Source organism: Nomascus leucogenys, chromosome 3 (genome assembly GCF_006542625.1).
Source record: "Nomascus leucogenys isolate Asia chromosome 3, Asia_NLE_v1, whole genome shotgun sequence".
Taxonomy (NCBI): domain Eukaryota; kingdom Metazoa; phylum Chordata; class Mammalia; order Primates; family Hylobatidae; genus Nomascus; species Nomascus leucogenys.
In genome coordinates this window covers 37,144,663-37,169,277 of record NC_044383.1, presented here as the reverse complement: position 1 = coordinate 37,169,277, position 24,615 = coordinate 37,144,663, and the positions used below count along the sequence as shown (strand labels likewise).

The window sequence follows — 24,615 nt, the reverse complement described above, 5'->3', positions numbered from 1 at the left end:
AGCTCTCTGCTTTCCTCCCTAATCCTTACTTCCTACAAGAACCAGTCGCTCTTGCCTTGTTCTTTCGAGCTCCCAGCATGGAAGAAGAAGCCTGCTTACAGCCTCTCTGATGGGATTTGCCTGGGTCTCTGGCCCACACACCCCAGCCTCCCTGTGCCTCTGCTCTGCCTCTGGTGGGGCCCTGTGCACCCAGGCTGGACCTCCCACCACCAGCCTCCTGCCTGGGTGACAGCTGTCACCTGGGGCCTTCTCCATAGGTGTGGGGGAAGCCTGCCATGAGAGGGCAGTGGCTCCCCCAACCCAGTGGGGGCTTTGATCCCGATCCCACCCTCCAATCCTACCCATTCCTCCAGTGCTCCCAGAGCACGACAATCATCACTCCCATCTTAAAAACACAATCTCCTTAATGGTGGGAGAAAAAGTGGTTACTGCTGTATCCTTGGTGCTGAGCACAGAAGAGATCCTCAATTAGCATATTTTACATGAGGAAGGAGAGACAGAGAGAAAGCAATTCTAATCATGAATTTGGCATCAGAGAGGCAGCAGAACTGTGGGGTCGATCCCAGGGAAGAGTGTGGGGAATGACAGGCTAGGAGGGCATCATGTGAAGATCAAGTTCTGACCTGTGGGAGCCAAGAAGTCTTGTGGGTGGGGCAGGGTGATGATGAGGGCCAGCTGGACACCCCCAAAGGTCTGAGAAAGAAAGGCTGAAAGTGCATGGGGACCCCAGCAAGCTCTCCCCGGCTTGCAGACCTAAGGACCACATTTTCCATCTGAGAGTCTGTACAAAGGGCCCTGTAAAGAGAAGCTAATGACCACGTGGCTGAAGGGTCTCCTTTCCAGACACTCCCTGCAAGGTGATATGGGCCTGCCCAGCTCCATCCCTGAGCCTGAGAATTTCTCTTGCTGCTGGTACCCCCATCCCCAGCAGGGGGTCGGAGGCATCACACATTCAAACAATCCATCCTACCCCTGACAGCCTCATGGGGGAGCAGGAGAGCAGGCAAGGCCATCAGGCAGTCTTGGGCCTCCTGGCTCCATCCACAGTTCACACGTGTTTGTCTGGCACCACTGATGTGCCCAGCCTGATGCTGGAACAAAAGAAGAAAGGCCAGACTGTCACTGCTGTTGACAGTCTGGTTGATGGGTCGGGCAGATGCTGAATAAATAATAGCAGGCAGGATGAGGTTTAGCACCCGTAAGCCTGCAGAACACATCCTGTGCACCCCAAGCACCTCTCTAGGGGAGCGATGGAGAGCCTAAGTCTTCAGCAGCTCAAGAGAACGGGGTTAGAAGTGATGCCAGTGGTTGTTTCTAGAAGCAATGGAGTGTAGGAGCTAAACACAGGGCCTCTGACACTTCAAAGACTACAGTCCCAATCTTCGCTCTGCCAATGATTAGCTGTGTGCTCACCGACAGCTTACTTACCTCTCTGAAAATTCATTTCCACAGCTACACGTACTAATAGTACCTACCACATAGAACTGTTGTGTGAAGATTAAATAAAATCATGTCTATAAAGAATTTAGCCCATAAATGACATAAGAAATGGTAGTTGTTCTCATTCTTTTATTGTCACTACTAAAGAGGAACCAGCATTGAATCCATTCTCAGATCCCTCTCAGGCCAACTTTTTGATGACCCCAGAGTGTGGCTCAGGACAACTCGGGAAGTCTTTTATTTGAGGGGGGGATGAAGTTTTGCTCTGTTGCCTAGGCTGGAGTGCAGTGGTGCGATCTCGGCTCACTGCAGCCTCTGCCTGCCACGTTCTAGTGATTCTCCTGCCTCAGCCTCCCAGGTAGCTGGGATTACAGGTGTGTGCCACCACACCTGGCTAACTTTTTTTGTATTTTCAGCAGAGATGGGGTTTCACTATGTTGGTCAGGCTGGTCTGGAACTCCTGACCTCAAGCAATCCACCTGCCTTGGCCTCCCAAAGTGCTAGGATTACAGGCGTGAGCCACCGCGCCCGGCCACTTGGGAAGTCTTTATGTTGGAGATTGATTCAGAGATTTCCCATGTGCTGGTTGGAATCCAAATCCAAGCATCCGATAGAGCACACTGATACAGGCCCCGCTCCAGAGTCCCCTGCAGGTTCCAGAAGAGTGCTAAAATGAAGAACTCCAAGAGACTTGGACATTTAGGGAGCATGGGGTTTGGTACACAGAAGTTGGGGGTCGCAGAGAGAAGAGAAGACAAGACAGCCAGCAAAGGGCCACCCTGTGGGTATTAACTGTTATTATTTTTGGTGTCAGACCCTGGAATAAGTGCCTTACCTATCATACTTATTTAATCCCCGCTGTGAGGTAAGTATTATTATTCCATCTTACAAACAAGGAATGAGTTGCCGTAAGTCCCACAGCGAATCAGTACAGAGCCAGAGATGCAAACTCAGGCCTGCTGGGCTCTGACACCCATGTCTTCCCACACTGCAGCCCTCCAAGGTCCTGATGCCCATGGTCACAGATCCAACAGTGGGGAGGCACACCAAAGACAGGACTGGGGTCAGAATTTCATAACTTGAGATCCATGGATCTCAATCTGAAAACTGCAAGCACAACTGTGTGTGTGTGTGTGTGTGTGTGTGTGCGTGCATGTGTGTGTGTGTGTACCTATGAGAAGGTTCATAATGTTCATCAGATTCTCAAAGGAGTCTGTGAATCTCAAAATGTCATGCACAACATACTTAAAGAAAAGAAGCCCCCAGGACCTTCTTCTCTGGACCCCCTCCTCACCTAGCTTTGGAGGAGACAGTGGAAAGATAGGGATGTGTAAGAGAGCTCCCTGATGGGCTGCTGTGACTCTTCAGATTTCCAAACCTGTGGCCCTGGCAGCAGAGGCCCTGAGATTTCTCAGAGATGGCACTTGGCAATGCATGACGTTAGAGAAGACAGACTTGAATCCAGTGAACTGGCCCAGCAAGAGTCCAGACTGACGTTCATTCACAAAATCGAGACATCGTCCCTTCTGTAGGATATCACAGGGAGCCCCCCACTGACCCATTCTCATTTGGACACTTGGCAGTCAGTAGCACTTCTACCCCAACAAATAAAACTAGTGAAATGATGAAGCCATGTCTACAAAGCTTGGGGAATGTCTCCACAGGGGTAGAGGCTGAAAAATCACAGCCCCATCTATAAGCTCTCTCAAGAGCCTCACAGTTGGGCCGAGTGCAGTGGCTCACACTTATAATCCCAATACTTTGGGAGGCTGAGGCAGGAGGATTGCTTGAGCTCAGGAGTTCAAGACCAGCCTGGGAAACAACATGACATCTCGTCTCCACAAAAAATACAATAATTAGCTAGGCACGGTGGCATGTGCCTGTGGTTCCAGCTACTCAGGAGGCTGAGGTGAGAGGATGGATGGCTTGAACCCAGGAGGTTGAGGCTGCGGTGCACCACTGCACTCCAGCCTGAGTGACAGAGCAAAATCCTGTCTCAAAAAAAAAAAAGAAAGAAAGAAAATAAAAAAACCTTCGAAGTTAAAAATATGTTGGGAACAGAAACATGTTGGATCTCTTTTTAGAGCCTCAAACCTTGGAAAGCAGAGCCCAGAAACCCTAAATCCAAGTCCTCTGATTCTGGACATTGGGTATCTCTTGGGTATGCATTGGTGTTCAATGCTTACCTTTAGCCCTGTAATGCCTGATAGCCTTTGGTTCCCCTCTTTTCTTTAGCCTGAAACACCAGCACTGAAATCCAGAGCTCAAACTGGCTTGAAGGAAGTTAGAATGTGGTTCCATCAGCCCCCCGATCAGATGGGAACACTGAGACCAGGTGAGAGTAATGTGTGCCACTCAAAGTCATGGGCAGAGTACGGATAGGAACTCTAGGAACCAAAGAGTGTGTGGGTAAAGAAAGAATCCAAGGCTGGGCGTGGTGGCTCACGCCTGTAATCCCAGCATTTTGGGAGGCCGAGGCAGGTGAATCACTTGAGATCAGGAGTTCGAGACCAGCCTGGCCAACATGGTGAAACCCTGTCTCTACTAAAAATACAAAAATTAGCTGGGCATGGTCGTGGGCGCCTGAAATCCCAGCTACTCTAGAGGCTGAGGCAGGAGAATCGCTTGAACCCAAGGTCATGCCACTGCATTCCAGCCTGGGCAACTGTCTCAAAAAATAAAATAAATATAATGAAAAAAAGAAAGTGTCCCCATAATTCAGAGACATGGGCCAGAAAGGGGACATGTCTCAGAGTCTCTCCTGCTAATGTATTATTTTGAACTTGATGCCCAAACCGTTGGGGTTATGCAGACATCCTACACAGATGGCAGGAATTTAGGAAGTGAGGATTTAGAGCAAGGCTGATTTCTTAAATAGAGATGGACATGGCCCAGTGGCTCAGAATAGATGAGGCGGGAAACATCAACTTCCATCCGAGCCAATAAGTAATTAAAACCATTTCCCCTTTCAAAGTCCTCATTACAAACATCAAGAAAACAGATCCAGATTTCCTCTTCAGGTACATTTGCAAAGATGGACGTGCCCAACGCAGACTTCCTGGACTCTTTAGGGCACAAACAAACAAACAGAAAGTTCAAAGCATCAGCCACACAGGCTTCTCCTCCACACCTCGTGTGGCTAACAGGAGAGGTATCTAAGAACTCAGGAATGGGGCTGTCAGGTTCAGCCACTCTCCTATCGAAGAGGGTGCAGGAGGGTCGGAAAGTGTGTGCACGCCTGTGTGCGTGTCTGTGTGTGTCTCCTGCTAAGTACTTCCTTCACTACACAGCTAATCCGATTAGCAGCTTTAGGAAACCCTGTAATGTTAATTCAAGGGCCCCATTCATAGAACAGCTCGGCCAATGCCTGCCCAGGACTCCCATTCTTCTCACTGCAAATAAAATGCACACAGAAGACTTTCTCTCCCTGAAGAATCCTTTCTTGCCGCCTTGCCCCCACACACATCCAAAATGCGGCTGCCACATCCTCCAGCAGCCCCATGACAAGGAAATGGGCCCATCAGAGAATGGGGGAGAAATAGCAGCTCTCTCCATCCCAAGCACAAAATGAGGCCAATTTTAACAGCACCATCTACCCAGGCCATCTCCCCAAGCTGGGAGGTGTGCAGAGCAAAGAGGCATCATGAATGCAGCTGGGTAGAGATGGATAAAGAGGTTTGAATGGGTCATCCAACCTTTCTGGGGGCCTTCATTTCCTTATGTGTAGAATGGGGACTTTGAGCAGAGGGAGCAGCTAGAACAGAGGCTGTAAGGAAGGAAACTGGGGGCCTGCACAGGCACACCATTGCATTTGGCTGGAGGACCAGGAGCGGGAAGAGAGGCTGGATACGTAGGTTGTGGACATAGCGTGAAGGGCCTTAAGAGTCCGACCAAGGAACGTTTCTAATAAGCAAGGGGGAGCTATTGAAGGTTCTAAAGAGCACAGCTGTATTCGTTTCCTAGGATTGCCATACAAATTACAACTGAGTGGCTTACAACAGAACTCCATTCTCTCACAATCCTGGAGGCTAGAAGTCTGAAGGCCAGGTGTTGGCAGCATTCTCCCCGAATGCTCGAGGGGAGAATCCACCTTTGTCTCTGCTTAGCTTGTGGTGGCTCCTGGCAACCCTGGTGTTCTTGGCTTGTGGCTGCATCACTTCAATCTCTGCCTCTGTCTTCACATGGCCTTCTCTCTCTGTCCTCTTCTTTTCCTATAAGCACGTCAGTCAATGGATTTAGGATCCACCCTAAATCCAGGATGATCTCATCTCAAGATCCTTAACTAATTAGATCTGCAAAGATTCTATTTGCAAATAAGACTACATTCTGAGGTTCCAGGTAGACATGGGTTTTGGGAGGACCCACTACAGTGGTCACAAGGTTGCCAGAAAGATAAGCTAGAAGCAGAATGGAATAAGAGAGACTAGAGGCAGGAAGACAAATTGGCATGAAATCAACACAGCTCGTGGCCCCAGGTGAACAGAAGACATGCTCCCTGCTGTGAATCCTAAAGCTGTCAGTGGCTTTTTGTGGACACTGCAGTACGCTAAGTGGGCTCTTAAGCCAACCCAGGCATAAGGTCTTGGCTCACCATTGGCACAGAAAGACTCCAGCCTACTTTCCAAGTGACAACAAAGGAATAACCACCTGCGCTCTTGTTCTCAGCTCCTCTAGCTGGCAATATGATGGGCAGGTTGGTAAAGTAGAAGACACAGCAACCCTGGAATTGACAAACTTGGGTTCTAGTCCTGATTCTGCTACTGAATAAATTTGGGCACATCTAGCAAATGAGGCTGACTAGGTCACCTCTAGGGCAACTGACATGGTTTCCTTCTGCAGCCAAAAAAGCAGTGCCAAGATCACAAGATAAACAGGCAAAGGAGGCCTCTGGGGTTGCACTGCAGTGTTCTGGGCCCTTCCCCCCATGTCTCCCTCCAGGGACCTCAGACCTCTCCCCTTGAGCCCTCTCCCTACCCTCCAACAAGAGAAACAGGATGGCTCTGTGTCCCCACCCAAATCTCATCTTACAGCTCCTGTAATTCCAAGTGTTGTGGGAGGGACCCAAAGGGAGATGATTGAATTATGGGACGGGTCTTTCCCATGCTGTTCTCATGATAGTAAGTGGGTCTCACGAGATCTGACGGGTTTAAAAATGGAAGTTTCCCTGCACAAGCTCTCCTTGCCTACTGCCATCCACACAAGATGTGACTTGCTCCCCCTTGCCTTCCACCATGATTGTGAGGACTCCCCAGCCATGTGGAACGGTAAGTCCAATTAACCCTCTCTCTTTTGTAAATTGCCCAGTCTCGGGTACAGCTTAATCCGCAGAGTGAAAATAGACTAATACACAGAGGCACTTACCAAAGCTTGGAAATGAGATTAACTTGCATCTAAGAATACATCTTCCCACACATTTGGAAGTAGGAAAAGAGGGTAAAGGTGTGGTTCCTTTTTAATGATATATATATATATATATATATATATATTTTTTTTTTTTTTTTTTTGAGACGGAGTCTCACTCTGTTACTCAGATGTAGTGCAGTGGTACGATCTTGACTAGTGAGATCGTACTAGCAACCTCTGCCTCCCGGGTTCAAGCAATTCTCCTGCCTCAGCCTCCCAAGTAGCTGGGACTATAGGCACCCACCACCATGCCCGGCTAATTTTTGTATTTTTTAGTAGAGACAGGGTTTCACCATGTTGGCCAGGCTGGTCTTGAACTCCTGACTTCAAGTGATCTGCCTGCCTCAGTCTCCCAAAGTGCTGGGATTACAGGTGTGAGTCACCGCACCCGGCCTATGATTTTTAAAATTAAAACAAATGTTTAAAGATATATGCAGAAAGTTATTTATAGAAACATTGCTTCTAAGAGGAAAAAAAATACAGAAAAAAATGGGAAACAATCTTCACATTTATCTATAAGGGCTTAGTTAGGTAAATCATGGCAGAGTTGCACATTGAATCACTACTGCCGTTAAAATAAGAGAGACCACAACGTGCTGCATGACAAGATGTCCATGATAAAGTGTTAAGTAAAAAATGCAGACAACGCCAGAGCACATTGAGTAAAATCCCTAATCCCTTTTATGTTACACACACACACACACACACACACACGCACACACACAGCCCGAGCACATTAAGTCTGGAAAGAATCCAGCAAACTGGTAATGCCAGGGATCTTTGGGGCTGGCATGGATCTTTGGGGCTGCCAGGGGTAACAGGGGATTTTCACCTTCCACTTTATACAATTATGAGCTACTGGACTTTTTTTTTTTTTTTTTTACAACAAGAAGCATTAGTTTAATCAACAAAAACAATAAAAAATATTCCCATTCTGACGATAAAATGAACTATTCATACTATTCTAGGTAGACGCAAAGTACTATTGGACCTCAGAGAAAAATGATCAGGATAAAAATCACTTTGCCATAAAAACACACCAGAAAAAAAAAATCAAGCTTGGGAAGGAAGAAACACCAAGTATGATATATATTTCAAAGGCCTCATTCCTAAGCCCCCACATTCCCTACGTACACAGCAAATTTCCCTCATTCTCCACTTGTTTTAATTTTAATTTTAATTATTATTATTTTTTTTGAGATGGAGTCTCGCTCTGTCGCCCAGGCTGGAGTGCAGTGGCGCGATCTCGGCTCACTGCAATCTCCACCTCCCGGGTTCACGCCACTCTCCTGCCTCAGCCTCCCGAGTAGCTGGGACTACAGGCACCTGCCACCATGCCCAGCTAATTTTTTTTTTTTTTTTTTTTTTTGTATTTTTAGTAGAGACAGGGTTTCACTGTGTTAGCCAGGATGGTCTCAATCTCCTGACCTCGTGATCCGCCCACCTCGGCTTCTCAAAGTGCTGGGATTACAGGCGTGAGCCACCACGCCTGGCCAATTTTAATTTTTTTTAGAGACAAGGTTTCACTCTGTTGCCCAGGCTAGAGTGCAGTGGCGTGATCTTGCTCACTGCAGCCTCGATCTCCCAGGCTCAAGCGATCCTCCCACCTCAGCCTCTCAAGTAGCTGGGACCACAGGGGTGAATGCCCAGCTCCCCATTCTCCACTTTAATCGTAAACCCTCCCAGGTCAGTCTTCTCTCTGCAAATATTAATAATAATGAGGAGGAAGCAGATGAAATTTATTAAGCATTTGTTATGTGCCAGGCACTGTGCTAAGCACTTTGCACATATTCTTTCTTTTCATCCTCACAGCATTACTCTGAGGTAAGGACTATTGATATTTGCATTTGACAGATGAAGAAACTGAGGCCCAGCTTAAGGATGAAAGCCCAGGCAGTCTGACCCAAAGCCTGTGACCATGGTCAATGCTCTCACCACCCTTCTGGGAGCAAAGCCCTGCTGAGGCTCTGGATCTCTAAGGCCCTGGGAGATGGCTCCAGGGTCTGCCGTCTTCATCTGCCTCCGTCTCCTCTCTGCTGATGTTGGCCAGCACCTTCTGGGTACAAGGTCCTGGCCCAGACTCTGGGGGATCTAAATCCAGGCAGGATGTAGGCTGTGTGCTCTATCAGCTCACAGGACAGAAGGGAGAAGACAGGCCTCCAAGTTCTTAGGTCATGTCCACCTTGAGCAAGTGGCATGAGGGAGAAGGCAGGGCTGCTGGGCTTCCTCCACCGCAGCATCCTCAGGCAGCCTTCCCTCAACACAACCCTCTAGCAGCTGGGTGTGCAGCTGGCGTGGTGGCTGGCCACTGCCCTGCCTCTCTTTGGGGTCTCTCACTCTCATATGCCAACCTTGGGCCCCCAAGGACAGCAGGAGAGCTGAGAGAGGCAACCCTCAGCATTCTTGATGGTGGGCCAGCGTCAAGTCAGTGAGACCCAAAACGGGGAGACCAAGACTCAAAGGCCTTACTGGATCCTGCACAGACACCACTCCTGTCTTCTAAATGAGTATGCACCCACTTAGAGCGTAAAGTGGTACAACCACTTTGGAGAACTCTTTGACAGTACCTACTAATGCTGAACTGTGTGTGCCCTATGACCCAGCACCCCCACTCCTGGGCACAGGCCCAGTGGAAATGAGTGCTCGTGTTCACCAAAACACTACATCCAAGAATGACGGCAGCAGCTTTATTTATTGTAGCCGAAACCATAAACTGCTCACATGTCTGTCAACTGAAGAACAAATAAACCAGGGTCCGTTCATACAATAGAATACTGCGCAACAATGAAAAAGAGCAACACGGCAACGTGAGTGAATTTCAGTCACAGGCTGCACAAAAGAAACCAGACACAGAGTAATACATACTGTACGACTCCATGCAGGTAAAAGGAATCTGTGGTGATAGAGGTCAGACCAGTGGCTACTTTGGGATGTGTATTAACTGAGAGGGGTGCGAGGAGTCTCTCGGGTCTTGAATGTTCCTTATCTTGGTCTGGGTGGTGGTCCCATGGGCGTGTACATATATAAAAGTTCATCACGCTGTATGTTTGAGATACATGAAGCTCACTATTTTTAAGTCACACCATCAAAAAAGTTTTAAAAATATTTTAACTACACATACAAGATTACAGTCAGGTCAGCTTCTCTAGGCCTCCAGGTAAGAACTGGGGATAAAAGTGTGATTAGACGGAGTGGTAGAATTATGCAAAGATGCTTCCTTTGGCTACAGCTTAAGTAAAGTTCTGAATATATTGGTATTAAAAATAATCAAAAACTCCATTTAAAATGTGAATAGAATTTCAAACCTTATACGAGACCTCAAAAATCCTAAGAAATGACACTCATGAAACAAGACACCAAAAAGAAATCCTAAAGTACATAACTGCCCCACCTTCCTCCCAGCCACTGACGATGAGGTCCCCGTGACCTCCTGGCAATGTCAGCCCTCATCCACCAACCCCTGCAGGGAGCTTTGAAGGCAGGTCCCTGTAGCTGCTCTGGTTCCTCATGAACGAACCGTGGGAGGTGCCCCTGCCCTGGGCATATGCTCACACATTTCCCTCCAGGTTCCAGAGATCTTCCTGGATGTCACCACGTACATGAGCAGCCTGGGAGAGGGGTTGCCTGACACAACCCTCCCCCTCAGCACCATCCCCACTGCCATCAGCATAGTGAAGCTGCCCAAGCAGCCAGCCAGGAACCCAGCACCCCAAGGGCACCTGGTGGGCTGCAGAGAGCAGTGGGAGAGGGGACTCCATCAAGGCACCCTTGATTTCAAGATGAGCAAGTCATGCTCCTGTTCACCAGAACCCCCACAGCCCAGTGGGCAAAGCCCAAGCTCATGAGTTCAACAGGCAAGCCCTTCACCATCTACCCCAGCTAACTTCTCCAGATGCATCTCCTGCCACAGCCCACCCCAAAGGGCTGCCCTCCAGTGACTTGCACCTTACCTCTGTTCCTCAAACAAGGAGAGTCCCCCCATACTTCCTGCTTTGCAAAAGGCTCTCCTTCCACCTGAAATGCCCTTTTTCCCACTCAGGACTCCTATTCACCCTTCAAGACACCACACACAAGTGCCCATTCACATGACACCAGGCAGGCTTCTCCACTCACTCTCTGTCTTCCCACTGCTCTTGGGTTCTCACACACTTGCTATGAGGTGTTATGGTTTTCTGTTTACATTTCACTTGACTCTCCAATCTGGAAAGTGCTGAACCCCGAGGCCAGAGTCCTAAGAACCAACACTGAGCTCCAGCCTGAACCCTCTGATAAAGAGGCAAATGGAGATTTTCTTAGAAGAATCAGCAAACTTGGAAGCCCCAGCTCCACTGGCTCCAGTGGAGAAGGAGAAGTGACTCCTCTGATTTTCCACAGATAGGGGGGCATTGGACTAGCAGGTCAAACACCAATGACTCGTGGTCCACATCTCCCCCTGCTGGAGTCCCTCGTCCCTCCCGTCTGGGCAGGAGAAGGGAGGAAGCAGTACCTACCTGTGCTGTGTCCTGTTGCCCCCACTGTCTGCTTGGTCCAGTCTCTGGCTTTGTCAATGTGAAATAGCTTCAAGTCATCTTCATCTAAGGCAATGTCTCCCCAAAAGACAGCTGGGAAGGAAACACATAAGTGGGTGAATTTATGCTAGAAGTCAAGAAAAATGGATTCACTAATGCCCCAAAGGGCATTGGGTGTTGGGTGGTAAACTTTGGAAAAGACAGCCCATCCAATAAAATTTCTCCTTGAGCCTAAGAGATAGGGCTGGTGGAGGCAGAGGAACAGCAGGTATTAGTTCTGTGCAGCCTGGGGCTGTGCCAACCACCATGAAAATCCAAATCCTAAGTCTGTAAGGTATTTTGAAAGGTCACCTGTCTTGTCCTCGCTCTAGGCAGCTCTGAGCAAAACTACCGCAAAAAGACAGCTGCTTCTTTCTTCTTTATGGTCCCCAAGATATAGAAGAAAACGAATAATGTGATAAATTATACTGTTGTTCATAATTTTTGTTGCCCTTCCCTGGGGAAAGATCATAGTTCCCTGCCCCATTGGTGTCAGGATTGGCCAGACAGCCTGCTCTAATTCAGTGTGAGCAGAAGCTTTAAGAGCTAGTGCATGATTCACTGCATCCTCTTTGCCCTGTCCCAGAAGACAAGCAATGTTCCAGATGGGGTTCATCTGGGTTCATGGGGATCACCCTAGGTTCTGGAGTAAAGACGATGTATAGCACACTGTGGCTTATCAGGATGGATATGCAGCATGGATTAAAAAATGAAAACACTGTTTTTTTGTTCTGGGGGGAGGATGGATTTTTTTTTTTTTTTTTTAAGAGAGACAGAGTCTTGCTCTGTAGCCCAGCCTGGAGTGCAGTGTCATGATCATAGCTCACTGCAACCTTGAAAGCCTGGGCTCAAGCAATCCTCCCACCTCAGCTGCCCAAGTAGCTAGGACTCCAGGCATGGGACACCACACCTGGCTAATTTTTAAATTGTTTTTTTTTGTACAGACAGGGTCTTGCTATGTTGTGCAGTCTCAAATAATTCTCCTGCCTCGGCCTCTCAAAACACTGGGATTACAGGTGTGATGTTGTTTTCATAATCTTCTGAGATTCACGGGCATTCATTACTGGAGCACAATCTCTTTATCCTCACTAATACAGAAATTGCTATCAGAAATAGTATGTTCTGTAACAAAAATCCATTGTCTTTGGGCCAGGTGTCAAGGAAACTGTTACTAGAGGCTGAAAGAAAGTCATCTCTATGTTATGCAGTGACAGTGATGAAGCATTCAGTCAAAGTGTTGCCTGCCTTCACTCGGAAGGAAGATGATGAACTGAATGCGTTATGGTTTCAAATGAAGACATGCAGTAAGAATGTTGATAGCATGCCTTGGTTGTTATTAACTATGTTTGACAAGGTTCTGCAAGAAAGAAATGGGCTCGAAAAATGACAATTTTTGTAAGAATGACAAACAATAGAGAGTCCAAAACTTCAGAGTCTTAGAAAGTTGGAAGAGCTAACCTATCCTCATAACTACAGAAAAAAAGAAAGCTGAGAACTTTGAGTAACAGAGGTTGATGACAATTCAGCATTGTAGTGTCAAGAACAGCCTTTATGGAAAACTGGAAGGTTCTCTAAAAAGTAACTTAGCTGGGCGCGGTGGCTCACGCCTGTAATCCCAGCACTTTGGGAGGCTGAGGCGGGTGGATCACGAGGTCAGGAGATCGAGACCATCCTGGCTAACACGGTGAAACTCCATCTCTATTAAAAATAGAAAAAAATTAGCCGGGCGTGGTGGCGGGTGCCTGTAGTCCCAGCTACTCTGGAGGCTGAGGCAGGAGAATGGCGTGAACCCGGGAGGCGGAGCTTGCAGTGAGCCGAGATCGCGCCACTGCACTCCAGCCTGGGTGACAGAGCAAGACTCCCTCTCAAAAAAAAAAATAAATAAAAACTTAAATTTATCATAAGACCCAGCAATTCAACTCCTAGGGATCTTCCCAAAATAAATGAAAACATATATTCACACAAAGACATGCTCAAATGTTTATGGCAGCCTTCTTTCTAATAGCCCTAATCTTGAAACAACTTACATGTCTATTAGCTGTTGAATGGATGAACACAACGTGGCATATCTATACAACAGAACTATGTAGCAATTAAAAGGAACAAACTATAGACACAGGCTTCAACATGTATGAATCTCAAAAACATCATACGAAATGAAATAACTGTTGCCAAACACTACATATTATATGATTCAATTGATACGAAATGTCTACAAAAGGCTAATTTATAGAAGTAGAAATATTTGTAATTGTTTAGGACTGGGGGCAGCAACAAGGATTGACTGTAAATGAACATGCAGAAATTTGGGGGTTGCTGGAAATGCTCTAGAACTGGATTGTAGTTATGGTTACACAATTATAAATTTACTAAAATCACACGTACACTTACAATAAGTGAATTACACAGCATGTAAATTATGGTCAAGATGTCTGTTAAAGAAAAAAAATTCAACCTTGTAGCAAGGACCAACCAAGATGGTACCTGGTAAATCCCTTCAGTTGAGAAAGAATTGTTCAGATAAAGAAAACTAAGAATGTGTTTCTCTCTCAGAAGCTTCATAAGTGCAAGGTAGCAATAATTAAGTCTGGAGAGAGATAGACATGTTTAGAAAATAATTGTATGTGGCTATGGCACACACAGCTGAACCAAACAGATAAGAAGATGATTAATGTTGTAGAAAAGCATAGGACCAAAAAACGTCATTAGCAAGACCCATAAGAGGCTGCCAATGTTTGACACTTAAAATGACACAAAATGACCCTTGGGCCTCCATCTTTGTATGGGAAAGAAACAGGCTGAAAAAGCTGCCCCCATGAAGGGCATATTCTCTGATGCCCTTTCCAGATGTGGCTAAGAATAAGGGAAAAGGAAGGGCAGGACCTCCCAGAGTGTGGAGCTCAAAGCCACACAGGGAAAATGAATGGTGAGCTACTGGCAGGAGGTTGTGTCAGGGCCTCATGAAGGAACCGTCCCCATCCTAGGTGCCCCTTGCAACATGTGTCCAGCCTGATTTCGGAACTGTTATGGATCAGTGACTGTTGTGCCTCCCAATCTTCCTCTTTCCAAATGGAAGTGTTTGTTATGGTTATCCTGTCCCTTATCTATCATTGTATATTGAGTATGTATTTTGGTAGTGGGGTGGGGAAGTATATGATTGTTTTAATGTTCACAAGTCTCTGGATGAAGAGGAGTCACATCCTGACTTAGTATAGAGATGATCACAAGATCCTGGACTTGGAGCCTGGTACCATGACTGGACAGGACTTTGGGGAAAGGTAAGTATGTTGTATATACAGGAGGAGAAGGAAAGCAAGTATTTGTTACAAGAGGGGAGGAGACCTGTGACAGAGTCTATTATTGCTCATCATTTTTGCTGCTTCTCCTGGGTACAAATTATACTTCCCCCTCTCTCAGATGTCAGGCTTCACCATGTGATTTATTTTATTTATTTATTCTTTGAGATGGAGTCTCTCTCTGTTGCCCAGGCTGGAGTGCAGTGGCACGATCTCAGCTCACTGCAATCTCTGCCTCCCAGATTCAAGCAATTCTCGTTCCTCTACCTCCCATGTAGCTGGGATTACAGGCATGCGCCACCATGCTGGCTAATATTTTTGTATTTTTAGTAGAGATGGGGTTTCACCATGTTGGCCAGGCTGGTCTGGAACTCCTGACCTCAAGTCATCCTCCTGCCTCGGCCTCCGAAAGTGCTGGGATTACAGGCATGAGCCACTTTGTCTGGCCCACCATGATTTTTTTCTGGCTAATGAAAGTGAGGGGAAGTGACATGTGTCACTTCCAAGCAGAACCTGTAAGACCCAGCATATGGTTCGCCATGTTCTCTTTTCCCAAAGCCATAAGACAAAGGATATTCCGGAAACAGGCCACTCTATCAGGCTGAGACATAGAGTGAAGATGATATGATCCAGGCTGAATATGTAACATGAGACAAAAACTTCTGTGGTTATAAAGCATGGATACTTAAGGATTATTTATTCCTGTATCACAATCTAGATTATAATGATTGACACATACAGCCTTTGCAAAATGATCTGTATTCATATTCTGGCTCTGGCAACCTCGCAAATATTACTCAACTGAGCCACAAATGATTCATCTATAGAGATATTATTGCCTATTCTGGAAATCTGTTGAGAAAATTAAATGAGATCATGTACACATAAGTACACACACACACACACACACACACACCATGGCTTTCTTTTTTTTCTTCCATAGATATAATCTTTCTTCAGTAGATGCAATCTATTGAAGGAAGAAAAATAAAATTTGTGGAGCAATGAAGAACCAAGCCCTGTACTTGACACATAGATGCTTTCCCTGCAGAGATCAAAATAATTTGAAATTTGAAACCCAAGTAATCCATCCAAGCTGGCCATATTACAAAATCTATAAACTGGCTCATGCTTCTCCCTGTTCTTGGCACATAGTAGGTGATTTCCCCGCAGAGGTCAAATATAGCTTTCGAAACTTTGAAACCCATGTCATCCATCCACGCTGTCCATACTGTGAAATCTATGAGTTGAGACTCATGCTCCTCACAGCATTCATTTTTATATTTCTAGGTCAGAGTTTCCCAGATCTCCATCTCCCTTTCTTATTTAGCCACAAGCCACCAGAGGCTTTTAAAAGAAACAAATGTGCAAAAGAATAAAGTTGAATTCCTACTTCACGCCATACACAAAATTTAACTCCAAGTGAATCAATGATCTAAATGTAGGAGCTAAAACCATAAAACTATTAGAAGGAAACATCAGCATAAATCTTCATTATCTTGATTTGGCAATGGCACAGATATAACATCAAAGCATGAGCAACAAAAGAAAAAATAAATAAATTAGATTTAATCAAATTTATAAATTTTTGTGCATTGTGACATTATCAGAAAAGGAGGACGTTATCAAGAAAGTGAAAAGACAACTTACAGAATGGGAGAAAATTTGTGCAAGTCATATATCTTATAAGAGCCTAGAATCCAGAATATAAAATGAACTCTTACAATTCAACAACTAAAAGGCAACCCAGTTAAAAATAAGCAAAGGATTTGAAAAAACACGTCTGTAAGGAAAAGATATAAATGGCCAACACGTGAAAAGATGCTCAAAAGCATCAGTCATTAGGAAAATGCAAATCAAAACCACAGTGAAGTACCACTTCACAGCCATTCAGATGGCTAGAATAAAAAATTAGAAAATAAAAAGTGTTGACTGAATACAATAAATGTCTCTCAATTTAAAGCTTTTCTTGGGGACCCAAACTTTGTACAAGGCAGTCTATCTGACAATTCCTTGAATTCTGACTGTCATCTAGAACTCCCTTGAAATGTGTGACAAGGTTGGTTTGGTCAAAGATGGTTTCCAGCTGCCTGCACTGAGCCCTTCAGCTTCCCACTTTCCTGAAGATTTGGCACAAAACAGTCCACAGTGCAGCGCCATTTTTCCCCCAAAGAAAAAGTGTCCGATGTCAATTATGGCAATGGCAATGGCAGGCAATCAGGAATACTTCTCAAACATTCTAAGAGAAGAAAGAGAGAAGCAAGGGGGTGGCAGAAGGGTACAGATGAACAGGCACTGGGAAAACCACCCATGCCAAGGAAGTAACATAGTGGTCTTCCAACTTCTGTGCTCACGTGTTCCTAAATCATTTTGAAAAGCTACATAGCCCTTTCTTAGTCTGACACTTCAGATTTTTCACGATAAGTTTAAATACTTATTTTGCTCATGAGAAGAAAATAATAAATGTTTTATAAGATGAGGATTGACTATATGTGGAATAAATGTTTCATGATATGGTTTGGTAAAATAGGTTTAACTACCTTTTGGAAGAGCATGCTGAAACTGAAAGAAAACAAGAAAAATGTTCATCCTGGGTTTTATCCACATAGCTTGAAAAATTTAGAGGTCCAGGGAGCATTCTAGTTATACTTAAAAGAATCACTATCATTAACTACCCTACTTCAGTTGTTCTGAAATCAAAATATTCCTCCCTGCCCCAAGCATTTCCCTTAATAGAAATTCCTATAGATGAGAAGAGACAGAAGAGCTGCAGGTCTAAGATACTCTGGCTCCTCATTGAAGAATGCTGCTCTATAACCAACCATTTCTCATTTTTCCCTTGACACTCGGGGCTTTTGTACACAGTGGGATTCCAGATGGGTGACAGGTAAGCCTCTCCCGTGAAGTGCAGGAAGGGCCACGTGCCCAGCATCCTCCTGCTGTCTTAGTATAGAATCCCAGATGCATGTTTCAGAACCTGGAAGTTCACTCCCTTGAACCATCCGTAGAGAGCACCCCTGGGAAGTCCAATGCCCCTGCACACTGCAGTTTGAAGGCGGAGCATAGCAGAGGGGCCAAGCAGGGCACAGCAAGGGGGGCCGCTCTGCAGCAGCCCCTTCCCAAAGTCACAGGGCTGCTGGGAAACTCCTCCCACACTGTCCCCTGGGCCTGCTCAGCTGGCATGGTCTCCACCTCCTCATGTCCAGTGCTCAGGCATCTTCCTGACACCAAAGAGTGGGAGCCCCAGGCTGATTCTCTTGCAGGGGAATCCTTTACGAAGGCACTTTCTGCGTGCAGTCTTCGTATTGTTCACCTGGGAGGCAGGCTCATTAAAAGCATGTACTTTTAAGCCAGAAAGACCTGGGTTCCAATCCCAGTGCCATCACTGAAGAGCTGTGTGACCTCGGGTAACTCACTTGGTCTCTCTGAGCCATGGTTTCCTATCTGGAAATAGAGGTGCCTACCTGGTAGAAGTGTATGAGAATTAAACAACATGAAGCCTGTTAAGCAGCCGATGCCAGGCCTGGCCTGTGGCAAGCATGCAGTGAAGAGTGGTGCCACTCCAACCTCCACTTTGCTCCTCCTGGTTCCTGTCTCTCTCCCTCCTCCACCTGTCCTCATCCAGAAGACCCCACCCTGCAAAACTCAACTCAGCTTCCATCACCAGTATTTGCCCTCCCACCCCGACACACTCTTTCCTTTCTCTGTATTCCTTTAGGACAAATGGTCTCAACCAGACAATATTAACCAGACAGCCGGGACTAAATCATGCTGCTATACTCATCTAACACTTACTGAGGCAGCACACGCCAGGCATTGGCAGGGGTAGGGGTGGGGGTTGAAGTAGGTGGAGTTGGGGGAGGGAGAGGAGATCATGTTTTCTGTAATGCTTTACAGTTAACACTGGATTGTACATAGGCATCGCTTCTTTTAATTTTTGCATCAACCCATATTGGTCTCGTTCCACTTTTACCGATTAAGAACCTGAGACTCAGAAAAGAGAATGACTTGCTTGGGGTCACAGGGCCAGCAAGGAGCAGAGCCAGAACCCCCAAGCCAGGGTTCTTCCCAGTCCCCCAGTGGCTTCCTAAGCTCTTAGCATCTACTCAACTTCCCAGATTGTGCCAGAGTCTAAACGCCATGACGACAGGCTCCCATGTACATTTCAATGTGAAATCCCATTTTATAGTCGCCAAGGAAAGTCATCACACGGTGCAGTATGGGCCTAGTGGCTGATGGTGAAGGAACCGAATCAGATAGCCCCCAGCTCACGTCCTGCCTGGGAAGCCTTGGACAAATAACTTCACCTCTCTAAGCCTCAGTTTCTTCATCTTCCAAGTGGGAATAAAGAGTCATAATATCTTCCACATGAGGTTGTTGCGAGCATCAACTGAGATAATGTGGATCCAGCACAGAACTGGCACCAGGCCCCACTCAGCAAATATGAGATGGAGGAGCTGCACCCTGCAAGCACTGAGGTCACTGGCCATGGCCCACATCAATGTGATGTGCAGTGAGCTAAGAGACGTTTTTACAGGTTTGATCCCTTTGGGAGGCATTGACTTAGCGCTTGCGTGCCCAGCCCAGGGCAGCCCTTACCCACAACAGCTGCAAGAGGGCATGGCCTGGCCCTTCCGCAGCACCTGCAGGAAGCCCCCATGGTGTGGGACTGGATCCTAGCCCACCTCAAGGCCCAGAGAGCCCCTTCCCACGCTAGCCCAGGCTCCCATGCTGCGGTCCTGCAGACTCTTCCCTTGGGTTCTACAGATCCTGCCCCAGGATCCCATTGACAGTTCCTGTGGATCAAAGACAGTCCAAGAAGGCCACCTGCCCTTCACTTAGAGGGGACGCAGCCCATAGCATGAGTCCTCAGCGCTGCCCCTTAGGCTCACACATACAGCCTTCAAGCAAGAGTGGCTGCACCCAAGAACACAGGTCCAGAATGTCAGCTGGAGTCTCCAAGCCACCACCGCCTTCCATAGAGAGCAGCATGTTCTGCAGGGGGTCTGAGTGATTCATTCAAGGTCACATAGTGAGTCATTTGGCAGAGTGAAGACTCAAGTCCAGGACCACTCATAACAATGGGGTCTGAACCAGCAGGGCCCACATGTATCTGGGAGCCAGTGATGGAAACCCCTGTGTGGAAGGAAGAAGAAACTGCCTTTGATACTCGAAATAAACCAAAGGCTGCTGTGGGAAACTAGACTCCTGACACAATGCGTTCTTCATAGCAGAGGTCCTTCCATTACATGAAATGTGTGTCTTCAGAGAGAAAAGCAGGGCACTAAGGGGTAAGTTCAAAACCAACATAGCCCAAGAACAGCAAAGAGCGCTGTGACTAATTGTGATGTGTGCCATGGGCATGAGTGCATAGGGCAACCCTCATGGCACACATTTGCCATCCTTGCCTTCCTCATTAAGAAGGAAATCAGGGTAATGCTGCTGCAGGAGAGAAACCAGGAGCTTGGTATCAAAGCAGCTGCTCTCCTAGATAACCTAAAAGAATAAACTGAAGTGATCCCAAGCCAGGTGCAGTGGCTCACCTGTAATCCCAGCACTTTGGGAGGCCAAGGTGGGAACATCACCTGAGCACAGGAGTTTGAGACCAGCCTGGGCAACAAAGTGAGACCCCTGTCTCTACCAAAAAATCAAAACATTAGCTGGGCGTGGTGGCACACACCAGTGGCCCCAGGTACATGGGAGGCTGAGGCAGGAGGATCACTTGAATCCAGGAGGTCGAGACTGCAGTGAGCCATGATGGTGTCAGTCCACTCCAGCCTGGGCAACAGAGCGAAACTTTGTCGAAAGAAAGAAGAGAGAGAGAGAGAGAGAAAGAGAGAAAGCGATCCCATCAACATGGTACCCGCTAACTACATGTGGTTATTGGGCATTGAAATGTAAGGCCGGGCGTGGTGGCTCAAGCCTGTAATCCCAGCACTTTGGGAGGCTGAGGCGGGCAGATCACGAGGTCAGGAGATCGAGACCATCCTGGCTAACACTGTGAAACCCCGTCTCTACTAAAAATACAAAAAATTAGCCGGGCGAGGTGGCGGGCGCCTGTAGTCCCAGCTACTTGGGAGGCTGAGGCAGGAGAATGGCATGAACCCGGGAGGCAGAGCTTGCAGTGAGCCGAGATTGCGCCACTGCACTCCAGCCTGGGGGACAGAGAAAGACTCCGTCTCAAAAAAAAAAAAAGAAAAAAAAAGAAAAAAAGAAATGTGATTAATATGATTGAGGAACTGAATTTTACATTTTATTTCCTTTTAATTAATTTAAGTTTAAATTGCCACATGTGGCTAGCTATATATAAACATAACATAAATAATATAAATTATAAATGACACAATACAAACTACTATATATTACTTATAAAATAAAATAATATAAAAATTGTATTTAAAATAACATATCTAAGCCGGGCACGGTGGCTCATACCTGTAATCCTAGCACTTTGGGACACCGAGGCGGGTGGATCACGTGAGGTCAGGAGTTCGAGACCAGCCCGGCCAACATGGTGACACCCTGTCTCTACTAAAAATACAAAAATTAGCCAAGCATGGTTGCGCGCGCCTGTAGTCCCAGCTACTTGGGAGGCTGAGGTAGGAGAATCACTTGAACCCAGGAGGTGGAGGTTACAGTGACCTGAGATTTGCACCACTGCACTCCAGCCTGGGTGACAGAGTGAGACTCTGTCTCAAAAAAATAAAAACAATTGGAAAAAATTAAAATAACATAGCTAGGAACAACCTTGATGACAAAAATGTGTTACTAACTCAAGAAATGTAAAATCCTATTAAAAGCTATGAAAAGTGACTGACAAGACATGTTTCTGGTAAGAAAGACTATAGTAAAGAACCGTTAAGACTTTCCAAATGAATGTGTGCGTTTAATGCACTTCAATCGAAACCCCAATTTTTTTTATTACTGGCAAGATGATATTAATGTTAATCTGCACAATCAGGTGAGAACAGCCGAGAAAAAGAGTACCAAAGGAGGACTGGCTTCATTAGACAGCCTGCAACGTAGAATCATTTGAAAGCAGCCCCTAGGTTATATCTAAGAAAACTTATATAGGATAAAACAGGTCTTGCACATTTGTGAAAAGTAGGGAACTAAGCAATGAATGATGTTGAAGCAAACAGGTTAGCTATTCGAGGAAAAGTCAGTTGGTTTTGAACCTTATACTATACACCAAAATTAATGTCAAATAAATAATTAAATCAACAAGTGGACTGAACTATACTTAGAAGCAAATGAGTTATGTCTATGGATTCAATGCACAAAGCTATTGAATTCTTACTGAAAGGCAAAGAGAAGACTTTCAAAGTATTCTCATCACCTCTTCCACTACCAATCCCAGCTACTCAAGGTGTAATCCATAGACCAGCAGCATCAACATTATCTTGGAGCTCGACAGAAATACAGAATTTCAGAGCCCACCTCAGACCTGCTCAGTCAAAATCTGCATGTTAACATCCCTCAAGGAAATCGGGTGCACCCTGGAGTTTGAGAAGCACTGACCGACGGCACCAGGCACTCTGTTTCCAACTATGACCCTGGGGTCATGGGCTCCCCTCCACCTCTCTGTGTTCAACATGGCTGTAGTGAAGAGGGTAGGCAGGGCAATTCCTCACAGAGATGTAGAACTTGAACGTATGGGCTGCAGGAAGCATTTAAAATGCACATCCGGCTGGGCGTGGTGTCTCTTGCCTATAATCCCAGCACTTTGGGAGGCCAGGGCAGGCGGATCGCCTGAGGTCAGGAGTTCAAGACCAGCCTGGCCAACACGGTGAAACCCCATCTCTACTAAAAATACAAAAAATTAGCTGGGCGTGGTGGCAGGCATCTGTAATCCCAGCTACTCGGGAGGCTGAGGCAGGAAAATTTCTTGAATCCAGGAGGCGGAGGTTGCAGTGAACTGAGATTGCACCATTGCACTCTAGCCTGAGCAACAAGAGCAAAACTCGGTCTCAAAAAAAAAAAAGCACATCCACGAAAATGCCCTCAGCTCCAGTCTTGGCTGACCTCACCAGAGCTTCCACCTGCAACTGAGGGACTCATCACCAGGTGGTAGTGTTTCCTTATGAAGCTCTGGCTAGTAAATGTTTCAGGAATAGATTATGAAGTGCAATAGGAAAAATGTTTTTTGGAAATTAAAAATTTAAATCTTTACAAATTAGTCAAATACAGTTTTAAAGCTGTTATGTAATAAATTTGGAAATGTAAAAGGACTAGCTTTAAAGACATGCTTTCTAATGATATCTAATCCATCAGTGGTGTGCTGCTATTTAACAATTGGTTGGGGTCGGGGAGAGCCTTGGTTTGTGGTGTTTGCTGATTTCCCTGTGTAAATGTTCCCACTGTGGCTGATTTCAGGTCACTGAACATGGAGTTGGGAAAAGGTGTGCACAGTAGGGCGTTGCAAGGAGGTAACAGCCAGCTCCGGGCCACTGCAGTAATGAGAGTAAGTACCTGTAAAGTACCTCACAGTTTCTGAAGTTCTGTTATGTTCCCCATCTGATGCCATGTGTGTGCCTGATTTTGGGGGCTGCAAAACATGACCATGATCTGAGCCTTGCAGGGAAAGGCTCATCCCTGCAGCTCCCATCCAGGATTTGCACAGCACAGATCTTGCCCTGGCTGTCTTTTCCCCATTGACAGCAGAAGCAAGCAGCACTCACTGTGCCCCTAGGACCAGGCCGAATGCCCTCTACATATTACCACAATCTGTCCTCTCACCAGTTTCAAGAGGAGGCCATTTTGTCCCCTTTCTATAGAAGGGAGAGGGAAAAAAGGCCATGAGGGAGGTAGGAATTGGCCAAGGTCATGCAGGCAGGAAGAAGCTGCACAGGTTTTCTGAGTCAATACAAGTCTCTCTGATTCCAAAATCAGATCCCTGCTAGGCACCGTGGCTCATGCCTGTAATCCCAGCACTTTGGGAGGCCGAGGTGGGTGGGTCACCTGAGGTCAGGGGTTTGAGACCAGCCTGACCAACATGGTGAAAACCCGTCTCTACTAAAAATACTAAAATTAGCTGGGCATGGTGGCGGGCACCTGTAATCCCAGCTATTCAGGAGGCTGAGGCAGTGAAATCGCTTGAACCCAGGAGGCAGAGGTTGCAGTGAGCCAAGATCTCTCCATTGCACTCCAACCTGGGCAACAAGAGCAAAAATCCGTCTTAAACAAACAAACAAAAATCAGATCTCTTATCCAATTCTCCCCAAAGTTCCACATTCTAAAAAGTTACTAAGAAATGCTGTTAAACCACCTTCTTTACTGCAGGACTTCCCAGAGCCTTTATAATTCTAACAAATATCACAGCTCTCCAAGAGAAAGACTGGGAATGCAGCATTTCCCAACATAGTTGCCTCTGAGACTCCTTTCACTGAGTCTCCTGACCTAAGGAACACATTTTGGAGACTGTTGCACTGCTCCACTGTCCTCCAGGAATGACAAACTTCTAGGACTTGAAGGGGCCATACAGGTCACTGGGTCCAACACTCCACCCAGAGACAGGGAGCTCACGCCCTTCCATCACGTCCCCATTGATCTTTGAACAGCAATCTCTATTTCTTCCAAATCTGGTGTTTTAGCTCTCCTCTCAGGACCAGCGCAGTGAAGAGAAAGGGACTGATGGTTCTGCAGCACCCACACCGTGCAGGCTCCTCTCACTCCTCTAGCCCTCAGGACAGCAAACCCATGCAATGTGCATCATCATACCCAGTGTCAGGTGAGGACTGTAGGCACAGAGAGATTTAGGCAAACTCCTCCAGGCCCCCTCTCAATTCTAACTCTTAACTGCCATGCATCTTTGGCTCCCTTTGTAAGATGGAAGCATGGAGAGGAGGAATGACTAACTTACAGCCTTGAAATGTAGAATCAGGAAAGCCTCACAAAGGGGATGAGTGGGAGGATGATGAGTGAGCTGA

General features: G+C 46.5%; 1 protein-coding gene across 1 annotated transcript in view; it reads right to left on the bottom strand.

Annotated features, from left to right (window-relative positions):
- Positions 1-24,615, bottom strand: part of TLL2 (tolloid like 2) — a 148,121-nt gene that overhangs the window by 103,343 nt on the left and 20,163 nt on the right. Inside the window, exon 2 of the mRNA XM_003255270.4 lies at positions 11,334-11,444. Coding sequence (XP_003255318.2) covers positions 11,334-11,444 — 111 coding nt within the window. The remainder of the gene's footprint in view (positions 1-11,333; positions 11,445-24,615) is intronic.